Source organism: Pelophylax lessonae, assembly GCF_965119305.1.
Source record: "Pelophylax lessonae genome assembly, chromosome: 8".
NCBI lineage: Eukaryota > Metazoa > Chordata > Amphibia > Anura > Ranidae > Pelophylax > Pelophylax lessonae.
The window spans coordinates 84,386,171-84,408,194 of NC_138775.1; the positions used below are offsets into that span (position 1 = coordinate 84,386,171).

The 22,024-nt window shown below is 44.8% G+C and overlaps 1 protein-coding gene across 1 annotated transcript in view; it reads right to left on the reverse strand.

Annotated features, from left to right (window-relative positions):
* LOC309562155 (inter-alpha-trypsin inhibitor heavy chain H3-like) overlaps nucleotides 1–22,024 on the reverse strand; it is a gene marked incomplete at both ends in the record, with an annotated part of 120,217 nt that overhangs the window by 84,027 nt on the left and 14,166 nt on the right. The window contains one exon of the mRNA XM_082266278.1: nucleotides 16,701–16,867. Coding sequence (XP_082122404.1) covers nucleotides 16,701–16,867 — 167 coding nt within the window. The remainder of the gene's footprint in view (nucleotides 1–16,700; nucleotides 16,868–22,024) is intronic.

Here is a 22,024-nt window from a genome sequence, read left to right on the forward strand (position 1 = left end):
ATATACCTATTTATTGTTTTATTACAATTAAAAGGGCAGCAGGTTCAACAATCTTTTATTTAAAGGGCCAGGCGCCTTCTCTTTTCTTTTTATTGCTTTTTTAGTCCTATAGTCTTGATTCCCAAACTGGATGGTTCCTTGAGATTTTGCATTGACTTCACGAGATATCAACGTTTGATACTTGCCCCATGCCTTAGGTTGATGAAATGAATAAAGTGATACTAAAGTCTTTTTTTTTTGGTTTTGCACAGAGCAGCCCCAATCCTCCTCTTCTGGGGTCCCTCGCTAGCACTCCTGGCCCCTTCCTTCTTTTGAGTGCCCCCATAGCAAGCAGTTTGCTATGGAGGCACCTAAGCAAAGCCGCAGCTCTGTGAGTCCATTCAGATACAGAGTGCGGGTCAGCCCCAGTGCCCTCTCTCCTCATTGGCTAACAGACTTTGATTGACAGCAGCAGGAGCCAATGGCGCCACTGTTGTGTCTCAGCCACTCAAGAGGGAGTGTCCTGGACGGGCGAGGTGCTCGTGCTTTTTGCTGGATTGAGATGAGACTAAGGTAAGTATTAGGGGGGCTGATCCGAAAAAGTGTCATAAGGATAGAAGAGGTTCGGTATCTTGAAAACACCTTTTGGCAGGGCCTTATAAAACCTCAAATCAAGGTAGAAGCAGTCAGTGAGTGACCTTTGCCTGTTACCAAGAAACAAGTCAGATTCTTCCTATGCATTGGTTGGTACTCATAGATTCATCCCAATTTTTGTCACCCTTATCTGACCTAAACAAAGGCAAGATATCAAGTCCAAAAGGCTGAAGAAGTTTTTAAAACTTTGAAGCAGGCTGTCTGTAGAAAAGTGGTGCTGGTAGACCCAAATTTCAATAAGGAGTATGTGGTTATGACTAATACCTCAAGTGTAGGTCTGGGGGTTAGAGAAGGCTGCCTTGGTTTCCTTGGTATCCCTTAAAGGGACACAGGCTGGGTCTGGACAAAAGGCGAGTGGCTGTTTTTATCACTGGGGTGAATGCACAAGGGGGTATGCATGAGAAGGAGGTTTGCTATGATTACACCAGAAGGAATATTGATTGTGAAGTTTTTTTCTTGAAGTGCATAATGCTGATATTGATTATAAACTTTTATGATAGTATTGGACTTTAGTAATATAGGATGCACTTAGTGTATGTAATCTGTGTACAGACTTTACTTACACTAATTTTATTTTTGTTTTTATACTTATTGTTGACAAATGCTTTCCTGCTCCATCTCCCCATTAATTTTTAAGTGGTGCAGACTGCATGTCTCTTTCCTGTCTCTTCTAGGAGTGTTGCACAGTTTCATCTCTGCAGTTAACTAAAGCAGGATAACTAAAGCTTTATAAAGATATAACATCTCTGCTCCACTCTGGAAAGACGGCATGCAAACCAAAATTTGATATTTAATTTCTTTAAGTCAGATTCCCACTCTCTATCCACTAACATGCTCCTTCTACTCTTCCTTCTCACATTGGTGTTCTCTATCCTCAAATTATCCTTATTCTACCTGTCCTCTTTTCCCCACAGCCTACACACATCACCCTCACTCCTACCCTCTCCCTACTACTGCACCCATCACCTCCTTCAAATACTGAATCCACCTACTGACCTAAACGCCAGAGCAGTGAGATATGTTCGCTCATACACATCCCACTCCCATCTTACTTTCCTAAACCTCCTTCCCCTAATCTCTAGAGACATTTCTTCAAATCCTGGCCCTCCATTTTCTAACTGCAAACCACATATCCGGCACCCCTCCTCCTTTGGCAAGAGCAGCAATCAATTCAGTTTAATTTCTATCCCCCTGCTTAGAAAAAACAGTCTCCCAATCTTATCCGCCCTTTTGGAATGCCTGCTCCATCTGTAACAAGCTCACATCTGTGCATGACCATTTTATCTCCCATTGCTTTAACATACTCGCCATTACTAAAACCTGGCTTCAAGATTTTGACTTAGCTTCTATTGCTGCCCTCTCTCATGGTGGCCTCCACTGGTCCCACTACCCCAGACCCAATGGACAGAAAGGAGGTGGAGTTGGATTCTTTCTATACTCACAGACCACCTTCTACGTTCTTCCTATCCCTCCCTCTCTTCTTTTGGGATGCACTGTATTCGTCTGTTTTCTCCCATTTCTCTGAGAAATGCAGAAATTTATCGGCCTCCTGGACCAGTAGCCTGGCTACCCTGCTTTCTTTCCTCTGAAATATCCAGTAAAATTCTTGGAGGCTTCAACATCCCTGTTAATGTTAACAGCCCAGCTATAAGCTCATCTTTTGATCTAACACAACAGACACACACTTCCAATAATTCCAATGGTAATACCCTCAACCTTGTATTTTCCCATCTCTACACTCCTGGCAACCTTATCAAAACTCCCTTAACTCTCTCGGATCACAACCTCATTAGTGTCACAGCAGTGGCGGAGCCAGAGGGTTAGCTGGGGTGGCAATTGACACCCCAGAAGAAGCCCTTGCCACCCCTGTTGCCACCCCAATCCTGGGCGGGTGGCCGGGTGCATGGCAGGGCAGCGGGAGAATCACAGGGCATCGCCGTACGGGCGGTAGCTGCGGATGGAGAGCAGGGAAGACTGGACTCCTGCTACTTGCACAGCCAGTGGTGTCGGCGGGGGGGGGGGGGGGGGGGGTGGCTGAACGGAGCTTCAGCCCCGAGTGTGCCCCTAAAAAACCCCAGGTCTCGTATGGATCGTTAACCTCCTTCCTGAATCCTTCGGCTCTCAGCTGCAGCGCTGCAGCCAGAAGACGGAGGGGGGTGGAGGCGGAGCCAATGCTAGGCGGCAGGGAGAGGAATTTGAAATCCTCCTCCTCTCGTCATGACAGCAGAAGAGGTTCTCGGAGCGGAGGAGGATTTCAAATTCCTCTCCTTGCCGCCTAGCATTGGCTCCGCCTCCACCCCCCTCCGTCTTCTTCTGGCTGCAGCGCTGCTCTGAGAGCCGAAGGAAGAAGAATGTGAGTGCCCGAGGGGGGGGAGAAGAATGTGAGAGCCCGAGGGGGGGGCAGAAGAATGTGAGTGCCCGAGGGGGGGGGGAGAATGTGAGTGCCCGAGGGGGGGGGGAAGAATGTGAGTGCCCGAGGGGGGGTAGAAGAATGTGAGTGCCCGAGGGGGGGGGAGAAGAATGTGAGAGCCGGAGGGGGGGGTAGAAGAATGTGAGTGCCCGAGGGGGGGGGAGAAGAATGTGAGTGCCCGAGGGGGGGGGAGAAGAATGTTAGTGCCCGAGGGGGGAGAAGAATGTTAGTGCCCGAGGGGGGGGAGAAGAATGTGAGTGCCCGAGGGGTGGGGGAGAAGAATGTTAGTGCCCGAGGGGGGGGGAGAAGAATGTTAGTGCCCGAGGGGGGGGGGAGAAGAATGTGAGTGCCCGAGGGGGGGGGAGAAGAATGTTAGTGCCCGAGGGGGGGGGGAAGAATGTTAGTGCCCGAGGGGGGGGGAGAAGAACGTGAGTGCCCGAGGGGGGGGGAGAAGAATGTGAGTGCCACTGCCCGAGGGGGGGGGTGGAAGAAGAATGTGAGTGCCCGAGGGGGGGGAGAAGAATGTGAGTGCCCGAGGGGGGGGAAGAAGAATGTGAGTGCCCGAGGGGGGGGGGAAGAAGAATGTGAGTGCCACTGCTCGAGGGGGGGTGGAAGAAGAATGTGAGTGCCCGAGGGGGGGGGAGAAGAATGTGAGTGCCCGAGGAGGGGGGAAAGAAGAATGTGAGTGCCCGAGGGGGGGGGAGGACAAACCCCTTGCCATTTGCCACAAGACAAACCCCTTGCCATGGCGGAAGGACTCGTGGAGACGCGCCGCCGGTCACCGGGACTGAGAAGAAGCCGCCCGCTGCCGCTCCAGGTAGGTAAGGGGGCACGCACGCTGATCTCTGCATTGGGGGCATGTACGCTGGTCACTGCATTGGGGGCATGTACGCTGGTCACTGCATTGGGGGCATGTATGCTGGTCTCTGCATTGGGGGCATGTATGCTGGTCACTGCATTGAAGGGGGCATATACGCTGATCTCTGCATTGAAGGGGGCATGTACACTGGTCATTGCATTGAAGGGGGCATGTATGCTGGTCACTGCATTGAAGGGGGCATGTACACTGGTCATTGCATTGAAGGGGGCATGTATGCTGGTCACTGCATTGAAGGGGGCATGTACACTGGTCATTGCATTGAAGGGGGCATGTATGCTGGTCACTGCATTGAAGGGGGCATGTACGCTGATCTCTGCATTGAAGGGGGCATGCACGCTGGTCACTGCATTGAAGGGGGCATGTACTCTGGTCACTGCATTGAAGGGGGCATGTACACTGGTCATTGCATTGAAGGGGGCATGTATGCTGGTCACTGCATTGAAGGGGGCATGTACGCTGGTCACTGCATTGAAGGGGGCATGTATGCTGGTCACTGCATTGAAGGGGGCATGCACGCTGGTCACTGCATTGAAGGGGGCATGTATGCTGATCTCTGCATTGAAGGGGGCATATACGCTGATCTCTGCATTGAAAGGGGGCACACTATACCTTAATTACTGAAGGCCCCTTTCACACTTTTGCGACCTCAAAGTCACGCAATTTTTTACAGCATTTTTTGCCGCAAAGCAATGCCTATTACATTTTTCTGTTTGCGCCCCCCCAAAAATTGTGAGCACCAGCCGCCACTGTCCCCAATATACCTAGAATAATGTGCACATATTAATCTGCAAGTGTTCACAGATATGTATAGGTCAGAGTGTTTAACTGACAAAGAATGATGTGCCATAGAACTGCTGATGTTGATGTATTTTTCTTCTCTGTATCTAATAAATGCATACTTTACACCCCCCCTTTCCAGTACCCCCCAGAGCTCTTCAGGCCCCCCCCACCAGTGCTCTTTAGTCCCCCCTCCCCCAGGGCTCTTCAGCTTCCCACAGTGCTTTACAGCTACCCAGGTTTTGTTTCTGTGCCTGTTTTTAGTGTCCAGCTGCTATCTGATAGGGTTGAGCGCTGATATTTCTTACCATTTGTTTATTCTGCTTATACAGTTACTCATATTAGCTGCTCTTCATGGATATTTTCAGCTATCTGGATAAAAGGGAAATTGATCTTGGTGATATCTTCTCTAGTGCTCCAGCCTCTAGTTCAGAAGGAGATGTTTCATCCCTATTTAAGAGACTTGGTTATGCACTAGAGAAGAAGGTGAAAATATGGTGGGATATTACCACCTTTGAATATTACATCAAGAACAGATTAATCCCTAGACGTCTGAGGTGGGATGTCCCACCCAATGACGGGTTGTTAGATGAAGAATCCCTCAGTGAGTGGAGGGAATTCTTCTTAAAAAAGGGAGAACAACTGTTAGAATTTTTATTGATGAGGAAACGTCGTAAACTCAAAATTATTGACGCCCAAATTAAGGAGATTCAATCAGCATTGGAACCCTTTAAAGATAAAGAAGAGTTTATTAAAGGTTCTGGGACCCTTCAGAATAGGCTTATTAAATGGGATAATGATACCCAGAATAAGAAAAAGAAGAAATTCCTAAGGGATTGGGAGGATTTCCAAAAAAACGATATTTTTAAGTGGCAAAAAAGTCCCCTTGTGAGTGTCCCTATGGAAGAGGAAGAGAGTGGCCAACAGGATGACCCCCCCCCTGCGACCCCCGTTCCTCCAATCAGGAATACACAAGCTGGAAATTGGAGAGCACCTTCCACCCCTGTGTATCAATATGATAATAGGAGTGGACCAGGTAATAGGGGAGGAAAAAGAGGTGGCAAAAGGGGTAAGGGGAAGAATAATAACACCCCTAGGAGAGGACAGGATAGTTATTATTATAACGACTATCCTCAAAATAATTTTTCCCCTAGACCCCCTGTACAATACCCCCAAAACTCAGGGTGGCAAGTCCCTGCTCGAGGAAGGGGGAAAGGATGGAAACCTAATGCCCAGAGAGGCGGTTACCCTAATAGAGCTAATTACCAACAGCCCTCACAGGTAACCACTCAGAATAGGTATGAACCCCTGAGCGAACCACAAGGTAATGGGAATGGGGCTTTTTTAGGGAATCGGGGGGGACAGGCAGTTGCCTACCCCCCCCCTCCCCCTCCACCCCTGAACCAAATGGACAACTGGTGGAGAGGCCCGATACAGGAAACACCAGGGAACAAACCAGCCAAAAGAAACAGAGAGGAAAAAGAGGAGGCCGGAGGGTCCAAAGAAAAAAGATCCCGTTAGGGGCAGGGATATATAATTTAAGTGGAGTAACTCTGGGAGTTGAAGAGCTCAAAAAACCCTAGATAAGGGACTTAAGTTTGCTCCAGCACGTAACCTGAACAAATTTCAAACATATGTTAATATTCAGAAATTTGTTAGGACAATTAACGTGAAAAAATATTGCTTATCCAACCCTATCCTTAAGAACACAACTAATACAGATTCCTCTGCACTAACTAGTTCATCGAGCACAGTTATGCCCAGTTCCAATTTGCGGAATAAATCAGTATTCAATCCTCCTAATAAAAACAATAAATTTATTGATGTCTTCAAAAATATGGTCTGTAAGGACCTGGAGAGTTTGAAGGTTAAAAGGATATCGGACCCACAATATATTAAAGCAGGTATAAAATCTCTTGAAGATAACAAAGGAATTGTGATCAGACCTGCCGATAAAGGTGGAGGTCTGGTAGTACTGAGTCTGGAATACTATAAAGAGGAGATGAACCGCTTATTGGCAGATAGCGATACATATGAACTATTAAGGAGTGACCCCTCTTTGAAATTCAAAGGGGAACTGAGCAAATTAATAGAGTCAGGCAAACATAAGGGAGTCCTCAACAAGAAAGAGTCACTTTATTTGGATCCACTTTTCTGTAGAACTCCGATTATATATTGTCTACCGAAGGTGCACAAAGACAGGGAACGCCCACCGGGAAGACCGATTGTCAACGGTATTGATTCCGTGACATCCCGGTTGGGCCAATTTGTCGATGTGCACCTTCAACCATTAGTAGTGTCTACAGAAGCCTACTTGAAAGACACTAAGCACATTATCCAGCTTCTGCAAGATGTGCCCTGCGCTTCTAATTCTATTTTAGTTACAGCGGACGTAGGTTCGCTGTATACTATCATAGACCATGAAGAAGCAGAGGCAGCAGTCAAGTGGGCGTTTGCAACATCTAGCCTTCCGAGGAAACTTCGGAGTTTTCTCCTAAGTAGTTTATTCTTTTGCCTCTCAAGAAATTATTTCTGGTACGGCAATAACTATTATCTCCAGAAAAGAGGTGTGGCCATGGGCGCCCGTTTCTCTCCCAGTGTGGCCAACCTATTTATGGCCCACTGGGAGGAGGAGGTGGTGTTTCATGACCGTCCCCCCGAACTGGTGTGCTATAAAAGGTACATCGATGACGTGTTCTTTGTGTGGAACGGTGAAATGGACCACCTTGAGACATTTATGAGTAAATTAAATAATAATAACAAAAACATAGTACTCACATGGACCACTAGTACTACCAGTGTAGTTTTTCTGGATCTGGTCATCTCAAAGGGAACCAGAGGGTTCATGACTAGTAACCACTTCAAACCAACAGACAGAAACGCATACATCCTTCTCGACAGCTGCCATCATGCCTCTTGGCTCTGTAACATTCCGAAAGGACAGTTTGTCAGGCTAAGACGCAATTGTTCCTCAGAAGTTGACTATATGGAACAGGCCAATGTCTTATCTGAAAGGTTTTTACAGAAAGGTTATAATAAAGAGAGACTATCTAAGGACCTCTCAAGTGTCAAAGAGATTGACCGTAATACGCTGTTAACTAGTGGCCCCAAACGAGAAGCACCAAAGGGTGATGTAAGGATTGTTTTAGATTACAATATTCAATACAAAAAAATTGAAAGTATTTTTAACAAACATTGGCCCATTCTGATGCAAGACCGAGTGCTATGCGACCATCTCCCAGCCAGACCACGTTTTGTTTATAAACGGGCACCTACTTTGAGGAATATTTTAGCCCCAGGAGTAGTAGATCCCCCAGTGGAGGCACATAATAAATTGTTTGCTTTCCTGAAAGGTTTTTATGCATGTGGCAAATGCATTGTGTGCCGTTCTGCGAAAAAGAATGTGAAGCGCAGGAAGGATTTCGTGGCTCAGGCGACAGGTAGAGAGTATAAGATCAATGACCTTATTACCTGTGCGACCACTGGGGTTGTGTATGTGATCGAATGTAGTTGTGGACTACAGTACGTTGGTAGGACCTCAAGAGCCCTCCAAGTAAGACTTGCTGAACATGTTAGGTGCATTAGAAAGGGAAAATCCCCCCATTTTCTGTACCAGCATTTCAAAAACTTCCATAACAAAGACCCCAAGGATATGAAATTCTGGGGCATTGAAAAAGTTAAAAAGCATTGGAGGGGCGGCAACTACATTCGCCAATTAAGTAAAAGGGAATCCTTTTGGATTTATGAAATGAAAGTTGCCGTACCCCGGGGTCTGAACACGGATTTTGATTTGAATTGTTTTATTTCTGATCGATAAATTATTCTTTTATGTTCATCTCTATTTTTACTTATATAGCTACATGTGCAGTGTCCTAAATAGTTGTATTATCATGTTTAAAGTTTTTATCGTTCTTAACATGTATCTTTATGATGTATATATTTTTTATGTATCTTCCGTGCCAACGGGTATACGGCGTCATACGCTGTTGTATTATGTTTTAAACTCTTAATTAAGCACATTAATTGAGTGCTATCCATCCTTATCCTGTTAACAATTGGCTATGGGGAGTGTATTAAGCTGCCCGAAGGTGGAGAAGGGGTTAAGTTTCCTCTCATCTTGTTTATAGCCATACTCGGGATTGTCTGAAGTCTGAGCTGGGTTTTCCCTCTAGTTCCGGCATTAGGGTATCCATAGGAACGCTGTAGAAGGACTGGCCAATCAGATTAAGGGGAGGATTATTTATAAGGTGACGTTGGACCAATCCTCTTCATCGCTGACGAAGCCTCCACCCACGGAGGCGATACGCGTGCGGAGGGAAGAGGAGTCGAGCGTCTGACGTCACCCGCTGGCACGGAGGAGACCGAGTGACACCGAGCGAGCCCCGCTGTCCCGGTCTTTCTATTGTTATATGCCTGATGTCCATCTTTTACAAGTAAGAGGCCACTTTGTGATATTTTAATCATATTAAAAATCAGTATTACACTATCCTGGCGTTTTTTTTCCTTTTAATACCCTGTCATCGGAGAGACATCCAGGAGTGTGCAGTACGAAGCTGTGTAGGTTCATGCTTACTACAGATTGTTTTCCTTCATTGATAACTGGAAGGATCGTCAAGAGGTTGGAGTTGGTGATGTGTCTATGTTTACAATGCCCGTGTAATACCTTAATAAGGTGAGAGGCCACTCTGGAAGGTGGAGGGAGTGTGTGTGTCTTCTGCTATCTGCACCTGGCTCCTCGGGAATTCATTAGGAATCTTTGCACCTTATAAGGACTATTACACCCACTACCTTTTTTGATTCTTCTTACCCGACCTTTGATCTGGCTCTTATAGATGGACTTTGCTTTTGTGTTTTATCTGCGATTTTAGCTGCGATTTTATTCCATTGTGTTTTATTATTTTAGAGCGCTGCACTGTTCTACTGTTTATACTTTTGCTACCCAGGTTTTGTTTCTGTGCCTGTTTTTAGTGTCCAGCTGCTATCTGATAGGGTTGAGCGCTGATATTTCTTACCATTTGCTTTACAGCTCCCCCCTATTTTCATAAATTTAGGCTAATATGTATTCTGCCACATACAGTATTTTTTGTAAAAGTGTATTTTGATTGGTTTGCAAAAAAGTTATTACATCTACAAACTATGGAACGTTTTATTTTTTAATTGTTTTTACTAGTAATGGCAGCGATCAGCGATTATTAGAGGGACTGCGACATTGCGGTTGCAAATCTGACACTAAATGACACTTTATATATTGACCCCCCAAAATAATACCTTGCCACCCCTTTGCCACCCCTGTTTTAAAAGTCTAGCTCCGCCACTGTGTCACAGTATCATTTTTTCCAACCACCTATCCCTTCAAGCAGCAAACGATTACTTGTGGAAACCTTCGCCACTTTACTCCTTCTCTTCTCTATTCAGCTACTGACCACCTCTATGGCAAACTCTGTCCCCTGTCCTGACCTGGCCACCTCTGTCTACAACAGTTTACTCTCATCTTCACTGGGTGTACCTGCTCCTCTAGCTACATGCAGAATCAGGCCCTGACCGTTACAACCCTGGCAACCGACAACACCAGAAATTTTAAGAGACATTGCCGTGCTCTTGAACGACTGTGGTGTAAAATGAAATCCCTGCAGGACTTCACCCTATATAAATCTGTCCTCTTAAAATACAATTCCTGCCTCCATGCTGCCAAACAAACCTACTTTGTCTCTCTTATTAATACCTTGTCCCCCAGTCTCATTGGCTCTTCTATATCTTTAACTTTCTGCTTTGTCCCCCACCTCCTCTACCCACTAACTCATTCACTGCCCAAGAGATTGCCAGGCACCTAAAAGACAATGCAATATGTGCGGACACCTCCACTGTACATATACTCCTCACTCAACATATCTTGTCTAGCAGCACAGTCAACACTCTCCTCTTTCTACTAAAGAGGTGACCAAAAAATGCTCAGATGCCCACTTAACCAATTGTTCCCTAGATCCTGTTCTCTCCTAATTACTACAGTCACCCTCTGATTCTATGCTATGCTCCCTCACTCACATCTTTATTCTCTCCCTCTCTAGTGGCACATTTCCCTCCTCTCTAAAGCATGCACAGATCACTCCAATACGTAAAAAGCCCTCATTGGTCCTCATGAACCTGAGCAACATAAGATCCATCTCATTGCTCCCATTCACCTCTAAACTTTTAAAAAATGCTTGTTCTTCAACCCTCTTAGCTCCTGCCTCATTGAAAATAATCTTCTTGACCCCTAACAGAAACTGCCTTACTAAAACTCAGTAACAATTTACTAACTGCTAAAACCAATGGCCTCTACTCCCTACTCTTACCACTTGACCTATCTTTCACAATAAACTCTGTTCCCTTGGCCTCCAAGATTGTGCTCTATCCTGGTTCTTCTGCTACCTATCACAGTGCTACTTCAGTGTCACCTACAACCAGTGGCGTAGCGTGGGTTGTCAGCGCCCGAGGCAAGGTAAGTAATTTGCACCCCCTACACAAATCTACTAGACCAGTGGTTCCCAACTCCGGTCCTCGGGACCCACCAACAGGCCAGGTTTGCAAGATAACTAAATTACATCACAGGTGATCTCATTTGCTGCTCAGTGATTGCAGTATTCTAGTCTGCATCCCCCAAGGTAATACTTAAAATCTGGCCTGTTAGTGGGTCCCGAGGACCGGAATTGAGAACCACTGTACTAGACCACTACACAGACCACTACACTGACACCTACACTGACCTACCTTATTCCTACACTGACCTACCTGATTACTATACTGACACCTACAGAGACCTACCTGACCACTACACAGACCTACCTGACCGCTACACAAACCTACCTGACCACTACACAGACATCTGTACTGACCTATCTTATTCCTACACTGACCTACCTTATTCCTGCACTAACCAACCTGATCACTACACTGACCTACCTAATTTCTATACTGACACCTACACTGACCTACCTGACCACTACACTGACTTACCTGACCACTACACAAACCTACCTGACAATTACACTAACCACTACACAGTCCTACCTGTTTCCTGCACTAACCTCCTTGGTCACTATACTGACACCTACAGAGACCTATCTGAACACTACAGAGACCTACCTAATTCCTACACTAACCTACCTAATTACTATACTGACACTTTCACTGACCTACCTCACCACTACACAGTACCCCCCAGAGCTCTTCAGGCCCCCCCCACCAGTGCTCTTTAGTCCCCCCTCCCCCAGGGCTCTTCAGCTCCCCACAGTGCTTTACAGCTCCCCCCTATTTTCATAAATTTAGGCTAATATGTATTCTGCCACATACAGTATTTTTTGTAAAAGTGTATTTTGATTGGTTTGCAAAAAAGTTATTACATCTACAAACTATGGAACGTTTTATTTTTTAATTGTTTTTACTAGTAATGGCAGCGATCAGCGATTATTAGAGGGACTGCGACATTGCGGTTGCAAATCTGACACTAAATGACACTTTATATATTGACCCCCCAAAATAATACCTTGCCACCCCTGTTTTAAAAGTCTAGCTCCGCCACTGTGTCACAATATCATTTTTTCCAACCACCTATCCCTTCAAGCAGCAAACGATTACTTGTGGAAACCTTCGCCACTTTACTCCTTCTCTTCTCTATTCAGCTACTGACCACCTCTATGGCAAACTCTGTCCCCTGTCCTGACCTGGCCACCTCTGTCTACAACAGTTTACTCTCATCTTCACTGGGTGTACCTGCTCCTCTAGCTACATGCAGAATCAGGCCCTGACCGTTACAACCCTGGCAACCGACAACACCAGAAATTTTAAGAGACATTGCCGTGCTCTTGAACGACTGTGGTGTAAAATGAAATCCCTGCAGGACTTCACCCTATATAAATCTGTCCTCTTAAAATACAATTCCTGCCTCCATGCTGCCAAACAAACCTACTTTGTCTCTCTTATTAATACCTTGTCCCCCAGTCTCATTGGCTCTTCTATATCTTTAACTTTCTGCTTTGTCCCCCACCTCCTCTACCCACTAACTCATTCACTGCCCAAGAGATTGCCAGGCACCTAAAAGACAATGCAATATGTGCGGACACCTCCACTGTACATATACTCCTCACTCAACATATCTTGTCTAGCAGCACAGTCAACACTCTCCTCTTTCTACTAAAGAGGTGACCAAAAAATGCTCAGATGCCCACTTAACCAATTGTTCCCTAGATCCTGTTCTCTCCTAATTACTACAGTCACCCTCTGATTCTATGCTATGCTCCCTCACTCACATCTTTATTCTCTCCCTCTCTAGTGGCACATTTCCCTCCTCTCTAAAGCATGCACAGATCACTCCAATACGTAAAAAGCCCTCATTGGTCCTCATGAACCTGAGCAACATAAGATCCATCTCATTGCTCCCATTCACCTCTAAACTTTTAAAAAATGCTTGTTCTTCAACCCTCTTAGCTCCTGCCTCATTGAAAATAATCTTCTTGACCCCTAACAGAAACTGCCTTACTAAAACTCAGTAACAATTTACTAACTGCTAAAACCAATGGCCTCTACTCCCTACTCTTACCACTTGACCTATCTTTCACAATAAACTCTGTTCCCTTGGCCTCCAAGATTCTGCTCTATCCTGGTTCTTCTGCTACCTATCACAGTGCTACTTCAGTGTCACCTACAACCAGTGGCGTAGCGTGGGTTGTCAGCGCCCGAGGCAAGGTAAGTAATTTGCACCCCCTACACAAATCTACTAGACCACTACACTGACACCTACACTGACCTACCTTATTCCTACACTGACCTACCTGATTACTATACTGACACCTACAGAGACCTACCTGACCACTACACAGACCTACCTGACCGCTACACAAACCTACCTGACCACTACACAGACATCTGTACTGACCTATCTTATTCCTACACTGACCTACCTTATTCCTGCACTAACCAACCTGATCACTACACTGACCTACCTAATTTCTATACTGACACCTACACTGACCTACCTGACCACTACACTGACTTACCTGACCACTACACAAACCTACCTGACAATTACACTAACCACTACACAGACCTACCTGTTTCCTGCACTAACCTCCTTGGTCACTATACTGACACCTACAGAGACCTATCTGAACACTACAGAGACCTACCTAATTCCTACACTAACCTACCTAATTACTATACTGACACTTTCACTGACCTACCTCACCACTACACAGACCTACCTCACCACTACACTGACCTACCTAATAACTATACTGACAATTACACAAACTGGGAATAGCCGAACGTGCACTGCCTTTCCCAAGCGGCAGTGGTGCATGAGCGGTGACAGGTTGGCGCCAGGCGGCGCCATTTTTAAATCTAAGGCGCCTCAGGAGAACGTTGTCATTTTTTTTTATGACTGTTTAAGTGACACTGGCGCGGCCGCGGGAAGCGCCCCCCCAGATTTTGCACCCGGTGCAGCTGGCCCCCCCAGCACCCCCCACGCTACGCCACTGCCTACAACTATGTCTCTTCCTCTCCCCTTCTTCTTTCTATAGGGGTCCTCCAAGGATCTGTTCTTGGACCCTTCTCTTCATTATCTACACCTCCTCTCTTGGTGACTTGATAACCTCCCACGGCTTCCAATACCATCTCTACACCGATGATACCCAAATCTATCTGTCTACCCTTCGCCTCCCTCCTTTGTCTCCTCTCACATTACTAACTTACTAACTGACATATCAGCATGGATGTTGCACCACTTGCTTGAACTAAATCTCTTTAAAGTCGAGCTGATAATATTCCCCCCTGCCCAGGCCTCCCTCCATGAATTTTTCATCAGTGCCAATAATGAAACCATCAATCCCTCCCCTCACACCAGGGTACTAGGTGTAATCCTAGTCTCTGACCTTTCCTTTCAGCTCCAAATTCAGTCATTGTCAAAAGCTTGTAGACTTCACCTCCGTAACAACTCTAAAATCTGTCCCTTTTTAACTAATTAAACCACCAAACTACTCATTCACTCCCTTGTTATCTCTCACCTTGACTATTGCAACTCCCTCCTTATAAGCCTACTTCTCCATAGGCTATCACCTCTTCAGTCTATCATGAATGCTGCAGTCAGTACCATCTACCTTACCAACCACTCAGTGTCTGCCACCCATCTCTGCCACTCCCTACACTGGCTTCCAATCACCCAGAAAATTCAATTTAAAATACTAACAACAACATACAATGCCATTCAGAACTCTGCCCCAAGCTACATCACCAATCTTGTCTCCAAATATCACCCTAACCATCCTCTCCACTCTTCCCAAGACCTCCTGCTCTCAAGCTTCCTTGTCTCCTTCTATAATGCTTGTCTCCAGAGCCAATTCCATTCTCTGGAACTCTCTACCCCAATCTGTCTGGCTATCTCCTACTCTGGCTGCCTTCAGGCGATCCCTGAAACTAATCTTGTATCACTTCCATCAGCTTATTCCCAACAGTTACAACCTTTTGTACCCCTTGCCACACCCAATTAGATTTTAAGCTATTTTGAGCAGGGACCTTTTAACCCTCTTGTATTCTGTTGTATTGTAACTGCACTGTCTCCCTTTTATATTGTAAAGCACTGCGTAAACTGTTAGTGCTATAAAAATCCTGTATAATTATAATAATAAAAATAAAGTTTTTGTATATTTTTAACCATTGATGTTTAGTCATTGATGATATCTAATAATTTTGGTGGTGCTGCACTATTTGGGTTATTTATTCTGGGGGTTAGACTGTCACAAGTGGCAGATGGAGAGCAGCACCCAGTGGTCTATTTGAGTGGGAAGCTGACACTGGCAGAGGGAAATTATAAAATTGCAGAGCAAGAGTGTCTGGCAAGTAAGTAAGGGCCCTGGAGGCCTTAGATACCATGCTTTCTTAACATGGATGACCCAGGTGAAGGAGCATGATTCAAGGGTTACCCATTCATTCCTGTGACCCCCAAGGATGCTTTTTCCAAAGTAGAGAACTGGGCTGGTTGTAATAAAAAATGTGAGTATCTTCTCAAGAACATCTGGGCAAATGAAAGGAAAGGGGGGGGGGGTGGTCCATATTAAAAGAGGGTGGGGGTGGGGTCGGGGGGTAGAATGTGACAGAAAGTCCCTGCTGGATAAAGGCATAGTCAGTGATGGAGTGCATGCATCAGACTGTGATTTATCATTGGTTGGTTCTCTGTAATCTGACTGTTTGGCAGTAAATAAGAGGGTTAATAGCCCTCTCACACAAATAAGTGTGCTTACAAAAGCTCCATATTTGACGCTGATGTTTACCTCCTAGTGAGTTCAGTCCAGTCAGAAAATACAGTTTTAGGGATTGCTGGATGATATTTATTTAAAAAGAAAGTAAAAGTTCCTTTAAAATAGTTGCCATTGCAGGGGTTTCCACCATTGTTTCAAACAGACAGAAAAATTACATCAACCTCCTGGCTATCTCTCACAGCGCTGCTGCCCAGGCCTCAAGTCAAGGCCTTTGGTCTGGTCTCTCAGACCAACTCTCAACACCACTGTGCAACTCTGCACCTCTTCCTCAGCTTGCTGCTGCTCAGGCCCACGCCCTGGCCTCTGGGCTGAAGACCTCCTGTCTCTCTGGTGGAGCCCAGAACTACTGTCAGGCCCTTGATTATAAAGGGTTTGCATACCTGTACACACAGCCTGCTGGTCTTCAGTAAGACCCAGACACAGGGTTAGAGGCTCTGTCACTCCCAAGACTCTGGATTCCAGAACTCAATCAAAGACTTAAAAAACCCAGAGAAAACCAAAACAACTGATCATAATAGCCATTCTAGAGCCTCTAAATCTGCATCCTTGAGAATCCTACATACCATTTACCTCAGTTTATACAGTAACAACAGGGCCCAATACAATATGTATTTATTTATTATGTACAAATCATAAATTCTCTAAATGCATGATAATAGGGGATATAAAAACTTTTACGAACTCACATCTATAAAACCCAGCAAATACTTACATGGTAAAATTGGTTATGAAAGCAGTTTTGGGCAGATCCACATCGAAGAAGGCTTCTTCAGATCTGTTAGCATGATTTACAGCCCTGCTTGTGATGACATTATGGGCAAAGCGAGATGTGACCTTACTGATAATGCTAATGTTGTAGACTTCTATGCCATCCACATTCTAAATAACATAAAATAGTTTTATAGATTACAATCCCCTATACATTATGGTTATGCTTCAAGTTTTCAATTGCAAGAGCCTGCTTTAAAATACAAGCATACATTAAGTGTTGTTCAAAGCTTTATATATGGCAGTGCCCTTTTCTACTACAACAATCAAAGGTTGGTGGAGCAGATATTAGATTACACTAACTTTTTTTTAATCTAAAAAAAAAAAAAAAAAAGTTATACTTACCTGCTCTGTGCAATGGAACTGCACAGAATGGCTCAATCCCCCTCTTCTGGGGTCCCTCGCCAGCACTCTCTACTCCTCCTCTTCTGTGTCTGTTTCCATAGCAAGACCTTTGCTATGGGAACAACTGTGCAGGCTTACTCTCAAGCTGAGCCATGTGCATCTATAGACATACATAGCGTAGATCCTACTCATTCGCTATCTGCTCACAAGATGTAATTGACAGCAGCAGGAGCCAATTGCTCCCCCTGCTGCCTTTGTGTCCTGTGAATGCAAGGAAAGAGAGCCGCTACAGACAGGCACAGCGCTAGATCGAGTGAGGACTCAGGTAAGTATTTGGAGGGAGGGGGATACTGCTACTGGGTAATTTTTTTACCACAATGCATTAAGGTAAAACATTTTACGACTGTAGAACTTTGGAAACACTTTAAAGTAAGATCTTTGGTAATGGTTTGGCAACAGGGTTTCTTTAATATGATGGGTGATATCAGTGATACATAAGAGGGCTTGGATGGTGAAAGTGATTTAAATAAGAATGTAATAGAGGTGAAACAGTATTTCATGAAAAAACATATTTTTTACAATACACAGCACAAATTTCAATGTATTCCCATTAGGGTTTAGATCGACTATAATGTAGAACTGTGACCAGGGTGTGGACATTCAAAAATATACATATTCCCAACAAGCAGTAAATGAGCTTAAAAAAAAATATATATATATATCTTTATATTTACCTTCTTTTTTTTAGGTGTGTGGTCCAGTGATGTTACAGGCTTCTTCTCCATCTTCTTCTGCAATGGGCAGATCCTAGCAGTGGCGTCGCTGGGGGGTGCAGAGGGGACCATGGCCTCTTAACATTATACTGTGCCCTCCCACTAATAAAAACGCCTTTTTTTTTTGTATTTTTGTGTTTTTTAAAGAAAAAAAAAAAAGCCAGCGGTTTGTTGCTACAGCGACAAAATCAGCTAAATTCAATGAATAGGCACTGCCGCTGTGAAATGCTCCCTCGCGGTGCCTATTCAATCAGGGACAGGGTCAGGCCAACCTAGCGTGGGTGTTTATCAGCGGCGTGCCGGCATGACTTCACAAGACATGGCAGCGTGAGAATGCGCATGTCTGTGCTGTGTACGCAGTGCAACAATCTAGCCCAGCAGAGTGGACAGCAGAGGAGTGGAGCAGAGCCAGAGCACAGTACAGGAGGAGCAGGGCATCCATTTTAGAGGGGGGTTGAGCAGTGAGTTTCCACTGCACATTTTACAGTCATACCACCCTAACACCCCTGCAAAGGACAATGTGAACAGAATTTTATAGCTGAACATAGCAAACATGTATAATACATGTCAGTAAGTTTGCTATGTCCAGCTGACTTCACAGCACTAACAGAATTTCACAGCTGTACATAGCAAACTTACTGACATGTGTGTACTGACTCCATTGACAAAACTTTACCAACAGGTATTCCTGACCCAATAGTGCTGGCATGCCCTCCCCCCCGTGCCAGCCCCCCTCTCCAGGGTGGTTAAAGGGTTAATCTCATCTTTAAATCCCCCAGCGATCGGGTCCCACGGCAGCTCGCTCTGCCCCCCTGTCTGACATCATCAAATTTGATGATGTCAGCCAATCCAATGCTTTCCTATTGAAAAGCATTGGGGGGCCAATGCGAATGCGGGCAAAACGCCACGCTGCGCCAATCAGCATCTCCTCATAGAGATGCATTGAATTAATGCATCTCTATGAGGAAATTTCAGCATGGAAACGCTGAACGTCAGTGCTGCAAAGCATGCAGCACTGACACAGGAAGCATCTCCAGTGGCCGTCTGAGTGACAGCCATAGGAGGTGTCCCTAGGCAACAATGTAAACACTGCCTAGTATTTACACTGAAATGCCTTTAGGGACCTACTATAGACGCCAGAACAACTTCATTAGGCTACAGTTGTTCTCGTGATTATAGTGTCCCTTTAACCGCTTGCCGCCCGCCGAACGACTATTTACTGCAGCAGTCAGCCCCGTACAGGCTAATCAACGTAGGACTACGTTGGTCGCCTACGAGCCTCTAGGGGGTGAGCGCGCTCTCCCATCCCAGCTCGTTCCCTGACATGTCCACGCGAGTGACCAGCGGCTCCGATGTCCGCCGGTCACCCGCGATCTCCCGGTGGAGAGGGAGAAAGGCAGGCGGCTAATGTAAACAAAGCCGCCTGTCATTCTCCCTGATCTAACTGCAGAGACTACACGATCCTGCTATGTCGGATCGTATGTCCCTGTGGTTACATCACTAGCCACGCCCCTTTACAGTTAGAAACACGCCCCTAGGGACACACTTAACCCCTTGATCACTAATAAAGTTAACCCCTTCCCTGCCAGTGTAATTTTTACAGTAACAGTGCATATGTATAGCACTGATTACTGTAGTAATGTCACTGGTAACCCCAAAAGTGTCAAAAATGTTAGTCAGGGGTTCGATCTGTCCGCCACAATGTCACAGTCCCGCAAAAAAAAAAAAAATTTCAGATCGCCGTCATTACTAGTTAAAAAAAAAAAACAATAAAAATGACAAAAATCTTTCCCTTAGTTAGTAAACGCAATAACTTTTGCGCAAACCAATCAAAATACGCTTATTGCAATTTTTCTTTTACCAAACATATGTAGCAAAAAACAAATTGGCCTAAAATGTTAAAAAATTTTGATTTTTACATATTTTTGGGGGGGAATTTCATATAATTTTAATATATATATAATATTTTTTTTTTTTTAAATTGTTGCTCTTTTTTGTGAGCACAGGTGATCAAATACCACCAAAAGAAGGCTCTGTTTGCGGGAAAAAAAGGACGTCAATTTAATTTGGGTACAGCGTCGCACGACCGCGCAATTGTCTGTTAAAGTCACGCAGTGCCGAATCGCAAAATAGGACCTGGTCTTTGAGCAGGAAAATCCTCCAGGGCTTAAGTGGTTAAAAAAAATAGTTACAATTATTGTTGTTCATTTAGTAAGTGTACTATAAGCTGCAGTTACAAACAAAAGCCGGGGCTATTATTTTGTTTTCTTTTGTTGTGGTACTTTAATAGTTGTAATAAGATATGTTATTTATATTACTATTTTTGCCTATGCTTTAGGAGCAAAATAAGTATTGCACTTAATTTTGCAATGTTTACCATCATGTGGTTTAATAGTGTTTTTTTGTAGGGGATTTTAAATTATTACGTACATTTCATCTATAGACCTAAAGTGGAGTTCCACCCAAATATGGAAGCTCAGCTTTACTGCTTCCTCCCCCCCTCTGGTGCCACATTTGGCACCTTTCGAGGGGGGGGGGGGAAGAAGACTCGCTCCCACTCCTGTCTAAGGGTGCAGCGGCGACCTACGTCATTTGCGGCCCTTCCTCCTTCTCCTGCTGCCCTCTGGGAGATACACAGAGGTCCCAGAAGACAGCGGGACCATTCAGAAAGTGCAGCATGAGCAGTAGGAAAAAGGCTGTGAAGCCGCAAGGCTTCACTTCCTGTTTCCCTTAGTAAGGATGCCTGCGCCTGCACCTGGAGCTGATAGACAAATCAGCTTCGGGTATCAACATCACGGGCTCCCTGAACAGGTAAATGTCCTCATAATAAAATTCAGCAGCTGCAGTATTTTTAGGAACTGCCTGGGGACTGTAGGTTTGTTTTGTGTGTGCATATTTTTTTAAAGGCCATCAAACTCTGCTTTCTCCCCTCTTCCTGAGTATCGGTTCTGTGTTAACCTAGAGATTAGAAGGTCAGCAGGCTCCCATTTCTGTCTAAGGGTGCAGCGGCGACCTACGTCATTTGCGGCCCTTTTTCCTTCTCCCGCTGCCCTCTGGGAGATACACAGAGGTCCCAGAAGACAGCGGGACCATTCAGAAAGTGCAGCGTGACTCGCGCATGAGCAGTAGGAAAAAGGCTGTGAAGCCACAAGGCTTCACTTCCTGTTTCCCTTAGTAAAGATGCCTGTGTCTGCACCTTGAGCCGATAGACAAATCAGCTTCGGGTGTCAACATCACGGGCTCCCTGGACAGGTAAATGTCCTCATAATAAAATTCAGCAGCTGCAGTATTTTTAGGAACTGCCTGGGGACTGTAGGTTTGTTTTGTGTGTGCATATTTTTTTAAAGGCCATCAAAATGCTTTCTTCCCTCTTCCTGAGTATCAGTTCTGTGTTAAGGTCGGCAGGCTGCCAAGTTTCTGCTGGAAGGGGGAGCAATATGAACTAACTATTGAAAAATAAAATTAAATAGGCACAAGCAAATAATTAGCAAATCAGACGCAAATCAGGCAGCCTGACGGATAGCAAAGACTATGAGAAACTTTTAAACACATACTGTATATATGACCCCTGCACCTAGAATATGAGACAGGTTTTGCAAAAGTTTGAGACAGATTAAGCCCTGAACATAATGTACATTTTCACTCAAAACAGATGCACAATTAACCACTTTAAGACCAGAAGATTTTCCTGCTTAATGACCAGGCCCTATTTTGCGATTCGGCACTGCGTTATTTTAAGAGACAATTGCGTGGTCGTGCGACATTGTACCCAAATAAAATTGACGTCCTTTTTTTCCCACAAATAGAGCTTTCTTTTGATGGTATTTGATCACCTGTGTGATTTTTATTTTTTTGCGCTATAAACAAAAAAAGAGCGACAATTTTGAAAAAGAAAACAATATTTATCACATTCTGCTATATAACATTCCCAACAAAAAAAATGTAAAAATCAAAATGTTTTAACATTTTAGGCCAATTTGTTTTATGCTACATATTTTTAGTAAAAAAAATCGCAATAAGCGTATTTTGATTGGTTTGCGCAAAGGTTATTGCGTCTACTAACTACGAGAAAGATTCATGTCATTTTTATTGTTTTTTTTTTTTTTTTTTACTAGTAATGGCGGCAATCTGTGATTTTTTGCAGGACTGC